This window comes from Tinamus guttatus, unplaced genomic scaffold (genome assembly GCF_059628265.1).
Source record: "Tinamus guttatus ecotype Peru unplaced genomic scaffold, ASM5962826v1 Tinamus_guttatus_pri_ptg000246l, whole genome shotgun sequence".
NCBI classification, from domain to species: Eukaryota; Metazoa; Chordata; class Aves; order Tinamiformes; family Tinamidae; genus Tinamus; species Tinamus guttatus.
In genome coordinates this window covers 973,286-983,551 of record NW_028288780.1, presented here as the reverse complement: position 1 = coordinate 983,551, position 10,266 = coordinate 973,286, and the positions used below count along the sequence as shown (strand labels likewise).

Below are 10,266 nucleotides of genomic sequence, written 5' to 3'. Positions count from 1 at the left end.
GAGGTGTCAAGCCCGGCCGTGCCGAGCTGGGCTGGGGCTCCCCGGGCCCACGCCGAAGCCCGCGGAGCAGGTGGAGCTCTCGCCGCTTCCTCAGCACGTGTTGTGAGAGCAGGGGCTGCTCCGGGCAGCCTTCCGCAAAGAAACTCTTTCTCCTTGGAGCTGGTGCCCGCTCGTGCTACGTGGAGCTATGAATAAACCTGGCTCTGCTCTTTGCAGAGCAGAACTGCACTGTTCTGAGGTGAATCCCAGGTCGAGGTGCAAATTAGCTTCTGAAGGAACTGTCAGTGGGATTTCAGTAACTTGGCTGTGTTCCGGAAAGCAACTGTTTAGTCTTATTTATTTTTTTTTCCATTATAATTTCAGGGATAATCATATCAAACAGCAATGGATGATTATACAAAAATAGAGAAGATTGGTGAAGGTAAGGAGAACTATGAGCCTAGTACTGTTGTGCAGACTCATTCTTCAAATGTCATGGAAGCCTCGTCTGTCCCAGCTATTGTGATTTAACTAACTGACAAAATAAATGGACCTGTGGCTTACAGAAGTAGCCACCTTCACATGCAAAGACTTTCAGATTGTCCTTTTGTGGAAGCCCGTATCACCTGTCTGCAACAGCTGATCGGCCTTCCCCCAGAAGGGGAAAGATGTGTTCCAAGACCTGGAGCTGGCTTCTGAATTTAGGAAGCTACCTTTCTCTCTCTCTCTTTTTTTTTTTTTTTTTTTTCTTCTTCTCCACATGAAACTTCAGACTTATGCTCCTAATTTGCTAGAACAAGGTGCTTGCAAGTAGCGTGCATTAAAAAAAAAAAAACATACAATAAGGTGTTTATTACTTGTATTTTTGTCGCTGCTGTTCAGGTACCTATGGCGTTGTGTATAAAGGTCGGCACAAAGCAACGGGCCAAGTGGTTGCCATGAAGAAAATACGTCTAGAAAGCGAGGAGGAAGGTGTTCCAAGTACTGCTATCAGAGAAATTTCTTTATTAAAAGAGCTGCATCATCCCAATATAGTCTGGTATGCATATACTTGTATTTGCCTAAGCTTTTTAAAGAACACTAATTCTTAGATTCTTTTTTTTTCCACTTTTGTAGTGAGGTGTGGGATTCTCTGCCAAATGCACTATCTGCAACAAATGCAATGTAGTCCTAAATCCTGTGTCTATTGCTTTTCTACATTGAGTTTTTCCTGCTGTCTCTTCCTGTTCTGGGAATCTAATCAGAGCCTTTGCCAGTTTTGTGATTTTTATGCAAGCTGTGTCATATCCATCAGGATGGAGACAATATAGTTTATTGGAAATGATTAAACTTATTTATTAGCCTCTAAACTTCGTTAGTCATTTTGGAGTAGATTACCTGATCTTAATATTGCAAGTTTCTGCCACCTATCACTTCCTTGCTGTTCTGTAGTAGAAAGTTAAAGGTGACACCTCCTTAGCAGACATGTATTGGGGGCTATGCCTGAAACTTCCACCAGGGAGTGTCTGACATGTAGGCCTGATCACAACTCCTGCCTCTTAATTGCTTTTTGGTAGTGCAGAGTCTCTTGGATCTTATTTAGAACTAGCCAGGCTGCAGCTAAGTAGTGCCTCAGTGAGTTCTATGTTTGGGTTTAGGTCCTCTTCATCTGCTAGTGATGGAAGGGATACTTAAAAACATGTTCAAATCCTGCTCTGCCTGCCTGGTTCCTATCTTAATGCAGAGCTCTTCACCCTTACTGGCAATGCAGGCATTGCTTTAAACTAGCTTCAAATGGAAGCTAGATACCAAGCAGTTGTTGAATGGCAACTAGATACTATGTAGGAGGGAATGCTCATAAGAGGGGGAGTGTAAGGTGTTTCTTCCCAAACTCCAGTGCAGTTCAGTGAATCTGTTTATCTTTAAAGACTGAAAACTTTAAAGATTATCTTACTAATAAGTTAGAAATGTCAACTTGTGTCCCTGTTGAGAGGGGAAATGTTAGCAGCGATTCTGCTGTTTTGCCATGGAGTTGACTGTCTATTCCATTTCTAGTCTTCAGGATGTACTTATGCAGGACTCAAGACTGTTCCTCATCTTTGAATTCCTTTCCATGGATCTCAAGAAATATTTGGATACTATTCCATCTGGTGAATACTTAGATCGTGCACGTGTTAAGGTAAGAGCACTTTTTCTAGCGTATTAGAGGAATTAATGTAAAGAAGACCTACAAAGCCATAAGCAACTGCAAATATTAATCATCTTCAGCATAATTAACCCATTGAAAAAGGAAAGGCCAGAGAAGGTGTCTACCACAACAGGAATCTTAAGTTTTGCTTTAAAACGCCTCAATTGTTATAGTTGCTAAAATTAAATTGCCTTAAATTATAACTAAGTAAACAGCCCCATTAACTTTCACATGTTTTTTTTACTGGTTTGATACTAACTCAATACCTAATACTTTAGATCTCAGTTGCATACCCCTGTGGGGAGAGCTAATGCAAGGAAACAGCTTGATGTTGCAGATCACTTAACTTGCAGTAAAGCTCACTCCTGTTTTCTTCCCTTCTCTTCATCCTTTCCACAGAGTTACCTGTATCAAATTTTGCAAGGTATTGTGTTCTGCCATTCAAGAAGAGTTCTGCACCGAGACTTAAAACCTCAGAATCTCTTAATAGATGACAAAGGAGTGATTAAACTAGCAGACTTCGGATTGGCTCGAGCCTTTGGGATTCCCGTGCGGGTATACACACACGAAGTGAGTTGAAACATTCAGTGGTTAGGACAAAGCTTACTAGTTTCCCGGTAACAGGAATTTAAAGTAGCTGTAAAGTAGAAGACTCTTATGCGTCTCTGACTTGCTTTATTTGATGGCTTTTCATGTCCACTACAACTGAATTGCCTTTCGCTCCTTGGGAGCAAGGGGTATATAAATTTTCCTGAACATGTTTTACCCTAAGGTGCTAGGGCATCTTACGAATCCCACTATTATGAAGGAGTCAGGTCAGAACTTGACCTTTCTCTTGCAAGGATATTCTCAGTGTGTACATATTCAGATTTGTTTGCTTGCAGTTAGTAGATAGGTGCTACTAAAGGTGAACTTCCTGCTCTCCAACAACTTGTACTTTATTTTAGTGGGATTTGTTATGCTTGTTTACCGACAGTGGAAACCCTTCTTTCAAGCTAAGACTTCTAGTTCTGGCTCATACTTTAACCAAAAGAATGGTGCGAGTGTTCCTTAATACTGAATGAGTAACTGTATTTGCAGTCATCTAGGGAACTTGAGTCCATAAACTGATAAGAATGTCCTTGTTGCCTAGGTAGTGACCCTGTGGTACAGGTCTCCAGAGGTGTTGCTGGGATCTGCTCGGTATTCTACTCCAGTGGATATATGGAGCATAGGTACCATATTTGCTGAGCTGGCCACTAAAAAGCCTCTCTTCCATGGGGACTCTGAGATCGATCAGCTATTCAGGATCTTCAGGTATGTCGGGGCAAACCCACCCCTGCTGTTTGTGCAGCCAGTGCTGTGCACTCACACAAGCTGCCGTGGGCACAGAGCTTTACACTAAACTCACTAGCATTTTGCTGGTTCTTGCGTAGAGCTTTAGGGACCCCCAACAATGAAGTATGGCCTGAAGTGGAATCTCTGCAAGACTACAAGAACACGTTCCCAAAATGGAAGCCTAGCAGCCTGGGGACACATGTCAAAAACTTAGATGAAGATGGACTAGATCTGCTGTCTGTAAGTAGTCTGTCTTTAAACTGTTTTCTAGGAGACTGGACAGGTAGTTTCAATACTCAACAATGTCTAAAGCTCTTCTATGCTCAGGTTTGAGTGGATGTGTGGATTAAGAGGTATGGATGTTCAAACTCCTATCAGCAGTTTTTCTGTTGGAATGGGCAGTTGCTCTGCTAGCAAAACTGTAAGGTCGTGGATGAAATACACTTGTTTCTTGAAAAGCTTTTAAAGCAAACTAAGGGATTAGGCTACTTGACTGCTCTCCTTACTAAGCAATTATACCTCAGAGCTTGCTTTATATTAACAAGCCAGCTATAGCTCGAAGGGAAGGATGAGCTTTTACAAGCAGCATGTCTTAATGAAGGCTGCTGCCCCAAAACTGTAGCTGTCACCTCCCTGGGGCCGCATTAATAGTGATGTGCCTGTATGAGGCACATCTAATTAGAAATGTATTTTCTGTTATGGTAGCATTGGGGGTTAATGTTTAAGGATTCACCTCAGTCTTTCATGGTGGTTTTAGCTGTTTTCCATCTTTTTTTTTTTTTTTTTGGTTAGGTTTGCTATTTTAACTGACCAGCTGTGAAAGCAGGGCTTAGTTTAGGATGGCCCACTGTGACTGACTCAACTGCCTTGTAATTTTGACTTAGTTAAGCCACTAAAGGCTAACTGGTGTATTTTGTGGCTAGGTTGCATTTACTTTAATCTTGCGGCCAAGCAGTTAAACTGCCATACCAAACATTTAAATCAAAAAAGGTGAAATTTTTGAATTTTTCTTCATTTAGTGCTATGCCTACTCATGTGCTGACTTCAGTCTACTTTAGATCACTTATGTGTGTTTAGATGGACATCTTGGTGTCTCATCAACTGACTGTCCTAAAGCTGCACTGTGTTGATATATGGGGAAGGTGCTCTCTGTTTTGAAATAAGCTGGAGCTTCAAAACCACGTTGCTGCAAAGGCAACGTTGTACTGCAGTTACCTTCGTAGCTGGTTCATGTTCTTAAACTGCTTTTTTCCTCCTGTGACGGCTTGTTAGCCATGTTGGTAGGGCCACAGCAAAACATTCTGAAGGAAGGGGTGTTACTCAGGAGTCTCAAGTGACAAAACCATCCCCTTTGGTTTCTTTGTGGGAACATAACTGCCGCTTGCTCTAACAGGCTCAACAGCACTAAACCCTCGTGGGAAGTAGGATTGCTACTGATTGTCCTTACAGACCAAAATCAAGGGAAGGGAGTGAGTGAATGCTGGTGCTACTGCCACATAACTGACCCGCTAAGCGGTCTGCGCTTGGCTGTGGACTCATCGTAGAAAAAACATTTTGGGTCTGCTACTCACAGGCACCAAAAAAAAAAAAAAAAGCAACCTACTTCCTCAAATAGTATTAATGTATTGAACAATGCTAATCTCAAGCCATACTGAATGTCTCCCAAACCTTCTGTAGCTTCCCCATAAATTGAAATCTGAGCCTCCTACAAAACCTGAGCCTGATAAGAGTGCCTAGATTCTTGGACATCTGGAATCCATTTATTTATCCTGTAGTCCTGAAATCCGAGGCAGTAATATAACTTTAAAAGCAATGAAAACTAATAACTCATTCTATAGCATGAGCTCAAATATGACAATGAAAATTTCAATTACTACTTTTATAGACAAAGCTCTAGTGGTATGGAAGTAAAAACCAGTGTTGCTAAAGAAATTAACATTTTATAGTTTGCGGGGGGGGAAGTGCTGGACCCCTTGTCCCATGTAATGATTTTAAGCTTTGACTGTCTGAGGAAAACACAACAAAGCTTCCCCTAGCTGAGAAGTTGAAAGTAGTAAGTGTTGTCACCTGTTGTCTGGACCTGAACAGGATAAGTATGTTTCTTTACGTTGAGATACGAATTATTACCAGTCAGAGGTGTTGCTGGAAATGATCTTAGGTCAGGAGAAATTACCGAATATAGGAGGGGAACTTATCTTTTTCTAGTTACATTATTAATATTATTATGGTTATAGATCTGCGTACTTAACACACAACTCAAGTACCTGTTTCATGAGGACTAAATGTCTCTTTTCCTCCCTTACAGAAAATGTTAATTTATGATCCTGCAAAAAGAATTTCTGGCAAAATGGCCCTGACCCATCCATATTTTGATGATTTGGACAAATCTACACTTCCAGCTAATCTGATCAAGAAAGCCTAGACTCTTGGACTAAATCAACCTGAGTGAAAATAATTGTGACTTTTTACTGTTAAGTCTGTCTAACTTTTATGTCTGTCTTTCTGCTTTAAAATTGTGGCTGTATTTAGTGTGTTCTGGTTTAAGTGTTATCTAAATGTAAATATTAACCTATTAGTGCTCACCTTAACCACAGTGCAAATATCACTGTTGGTACTGCAGTACACTTTCTATAAATAAAGCTTTAAATACATAAAAGGACTGAAACTTCTTTCTAAACTCCAGGCACTCTAAAAAACAAATTCAAGTGTGTTTTGTACTGCTTATTGTGAATCTCCCAGGACAGACAATGTAGGAAAACTTAAATTTTACATGAGGATGCTCTGTACCAATGTATAAATGCTTAACAGGACCTGTTTTCAGCTACTACTACCCTCTTTCCTCTCTTTCTTGTTAAAGATAAAGCCTTTATGATTATTCCTGAATCAGGAAACTAATGTCTTCATTACAGAAGCAGTCAAATAATATGTTGACCTAACACAGCTGCTCTAGGAACTGTCATCATAGATGGAGCTGCTACTCTGGCTACAGTTTCTCGGTGACTAGAGAAGGAGCTTAGCAAAGCTCTCCAGCACCTGTTTTTGCACATGAGAGTGCTGAGAGAACATCAAATGAAACTTATGCAGGTATATACAATAAATAATTACTGACTGTATTTCCACATTCCTGCTTTCTACCTCTATTGGAGGCTTTAGGATACAGCAGTAGAGGCAGGCTGCCAGACTAGAAGAGAAGCAGCAGAATGAACTCCGGATGACTTTAGCCTAAACATAGCTGTTCATGAAGCACAGGCTCGTAGATTTAACTGTAGGCTTTTATCTGCAGTGCTCAAGATTCAATTTGCTCTAAATCCTAGTTATAGGAATGAACATCTGTATTACTATTTATGTTTTATGGGGTCTAAGCACCAAGAAACTGCAGCCGTTCTGGAACTAAAGCTTACAGCAAAGTTTGGGATAGCAGTGACGGCCTCAGGCTTCTAAACTGGTCCTGTGAAAGGAAGAGTAGCTGCTCATGACCAAGGAGGTCTGTCAAAGTCCTGCCCTACAGCTAGGGGCGAGCGGAGATGCCGGGACAAGAGCAGCGTTAGGTGATGACGTTCTGCATCGTAGCTGCTTGTGAGCCTGCCTACTGCCCAGGTACCTGCAAGTACTGCACTAGCAGGCATTCTTTTAAACCAATAAGGCTTTTAGATGGTCTAATGCTAGTTGGGTATTGGCATCGTATTCTGCAGAACCGTTCTTAAATTCTCTTTTCTGGAAATATCTGTATTGACTGTTACATTATAAAATCATTTAGCAGTAGAGCCAAGAAGTACTTTTTGAAATTGCTTCTATAGAAAGCAACCTGTTAACTGGAGGCAGAGAAAACAACTGCTATGGCAGATTCTTTGTAGTGGTTAGATGGTATTTAAGATCTCCATAAACTGAGAAGAAAACCTTAACTGGGTAGATTTGGATGTTGTAGCTTGTAATATTAATAGTACAAAAGACTGTGACATTCATCTCCTCATAGGGGACATGCTGAATACTTTAGCCTTACTAGAACTGTAGTCCAACTACACTGCACTAAGACAGTGCTAACACTGCTGAAGACGGATTCTTTTTAAGAGTAGCAGCCTGTTACTACCAGCCTGTCTCTTCACAGCCAAGCACTGTGTTAGGATAGTAACGTAACAGACCTGCAGTTGTAGCTCTGAATACACAATCCTCTTCCTCTTAGGAAAGAGGAGTGCTAAATGAGCATGGTAACACTCTCCAGTGTTTGAGGGCAGCTAGGGTGGTGCATCTCATGCCTAAAACCATGACTCTCATTTTGAGTAGCTCTGAAATAAAAAGCCAAGTTAGCAGTGATGCAAGTCCTCCTTGCAGAGGAAGAAATACTTCCCTCCACTGCAAACTGCCCTGCCGTGAGTCTGCTCTGCGGAACACGGCGCTGCCGAGCCCTTAGCCACCTGCAGCTTCCCTCAGCACTGGCGGGAAGCGCTGCCTTTGGCTCTTGGCTACCCTAGAGCGCTGCTGCTTGCCGTGCCTGTGGAGGGAGGTAACGGCGCTGCTTGTGCCCAGCAGCTGAGGCCAGCGCAGTGCTTGGCTGGGTTTTACCAGTGTGTCATTTTTAATGGGCTGTTTTGACCACTGAATCGGACCAAGCCAGCAGCTGGACACCGACCCAGCAGGCGCTAGCCAGCATGAGAGAGTCCGTGTCCTAGCTGCTGCTACAGAATGACTACCTCAACCTAGAAAACACATTTCCGAAGTGATGTCAGTGTATTAATTCTGTAGGGGGAAAAAAAAATTACCAGATGTAGGGGAGGCAGAATAACTCGTGTGCTGCCCGCCTCCGAAACCACGGATTTGACAGGACTCACTTCTAAGCTACCAAGTAACTTATCCCTATGACGAGGCCTCCCTTCCCCTCCACACCTTGCTCCACACCTCTAGCTTTTGCTCTTGGAGGTGCCAGAACCTGTCAGCACCGAGGGCTCCATCTCAGCACTCCGGCCCGCGAATCTGCATCCTCACCTGTGCCCCAGGCACCGTCCACACACAACAACGTGTCTCAACAGGCTCCCAGTCCTCTTCCCCTCCGCAGTTCTCAAACACACTCTTTTGGGGATCAACAGCCAGAGGAATTGCTTCGATACCACCGGTATCGTAAGTGCTAGACTGCTGTTATTACCAATAATGTTATTACATTGACTTTGAAGTTGCCACAAAAGACTAGGCTAATAATACTGAACATCTGTAGAAGATTTGCAAACTTACAGTAGCTTTCTTACAAAAGTTGCAAGTGGAGGGAATTACTTTATAATAAAAATCAGCCTGCTGTTGGTTGAAATAATTGCATAAATTACATCACCATTGCCTCTAGTACCATGGCTGCTGGTCAGAGTACTGGCAAGCAAGGAAATATAAACTAGTTTTTCTTCCAGGTTTTTTAATTTAGAAACAGCTCATTTCTGCAGATTGTAAAGGTTCTCCTATGGAAATTTTCCTATGGGAAAATCTTTAGGTTTAAGGCAAAAAATGGACTGAGTTTGTTTGTCCTCCATCTTATTAAAGTAGTTTGAAGGCTGTTATATACAAGAGATTTGATATTGGACAAACTATTCAAAAAATAAAAACTTTCACAGTATTAGAAGGGTCAGTTCTTCCCAAAGTACTGAGCCAACTACAGGATACTTGTGGACTCAAGTCTAGCTGCATCTATTTCTCTCAGCAGACACCATTCATTTTTCTGAGAATATTGCACTGCCATCTCTCACTTATTTTAAAATAAGTAATTCTCTTTAAAAAGATTTCATAGGGAATAGAGAAAGGCCAGTTTTCACAGTGTTCTCTTATTCAAGGATTTGGCAATTCATGTTGACTGAAATGTGAATCTTGCCATGTGCTCATGCAAGTGTCGTGCTCAGAAATGGCCTTTCTTGGTCAATACCCTTAGGCTTCAGAATTTAAGGTGTTTCTTTCCTCTGAACAGGCACAGCAGTTAGTTAATAAGCAAGCTCTGCCACAGGCTTAGCCTGCTTCAAATCTGTTTCATTTATAATCTGTTCTTTTCCAATTACTTGTCTTCTTGTGATGTTTTCCTATCCGTCCTTTAGTGCTTCCTTGCGCTAGGAGATGGATCAGTGTCAGCAAGGTATCTGTTCCCAAAATTGCTGCTACCAAACATGCACATCTCTTCATATATTTTCCTTTATCTAACTTCATTATTTGACAGTTTTCAGCAGCTTGATCATAAACTTGGTATCTGTCTTCCAGCTTTATCTCTTGTGCTAAAAGTATTCCCCTGTCATACACCAGGCACCTGTAAAGTCACAGCTGCATAAAGGATTTGACTAGTCCAAGGAAGGTGGGGAAAAGCCCCTGTGTGTTGGCATCCCTCTTTTGGGGTCATCTTTTTTTGCTTCCCACGGGATCTTGCCATTTTATTATTACCTTGCTTCAGTAATTCATCACTGAGCATGAGTGAGCCCCTGAGCTTTTCTGATCCATTTAAAGCCCTTGATGTGTCAGCGGGGGGCAGTACCATAAATATTTCACAGGTGGACAATGACTGTGAACTGTTTTTGATCTAGGCTCTAATGACAGGTGAAAGTTTACACTGTGAATATGCTTGACACCAGCCAAAGCAGATAGCTCACCCCAATGCTTTTTAAACTCATTAACTGGAAAAAAGGGTAAGGATTCTAATCTATTAGCTTTTTATTATTATTATCCTATTTTAAAATAGTAGTTGGAAACTGAGGGAGGGTAGTTGCTTTGAGGTAACTCATCCAGCTCAATCTTATTCTGAGGTTTGCCGGGACTTGCTGAGAAGGAACATGCAAAGGATAGAGGGA

At 41.8% G+C, this 10,266-nt stretch overlaps 1 protein-coding gene across 1 annotated transcript; it reads left to right on the top strand.

Moving 5' to 3' along the window:
- The first annotated feature begins 363 nt into the window (after positions 1-363).
- CDK1 (cyclin dependent kinase 1) lies at positions 364-6,119 on the top strand. Its single transcript, XM_010223500.2, has 7 exons — positions 364-421; positions 862-1,018; positions 2,014-2,137; positions 2,546-2,716; positions 3,279-3,442; positions 3,562-3,703; positions 5,769-6,119. Exons 1-7 carry the CDS (start codon positions 385-387, stop codon positions 5,883-5,885), a joined length of 912 nt encoding a protein of 303 aa, XP_010221802.1. The 5' UTR covers positions 364-384; the 3' UTR covers positions 5,886-6,119.
- Positions 6,120-10,266: the final 4,147 nt, after the last annotated feature.

What these genes read in the sequence shown, in the direction of transcription:
- CDK1 (XM_010223500.2), top strand. Translation starts at nt 385, where the DNA reads ATGGATGATTATACAAAAATAGAGAAGATTGGTGAAG. An exon ending in TAGATCGTGCACGTGTTAAG is followed by an intron (nt 2,138 to 2,545) that starts GTAAGAGCACTT and finishes TCCTTTCCACAG; the next exon opens with AGTTACCTGTATCAAATTTT. An exon ending in CAGCTATTCAGGATCTTCAG is followed by an intron (nt 3,443 to 3,561) that starts GTATGTCGGGGC and finishes GTTCTTGCGTAG; the next exon opens with AGCTTTAGGGACCCCCAACA.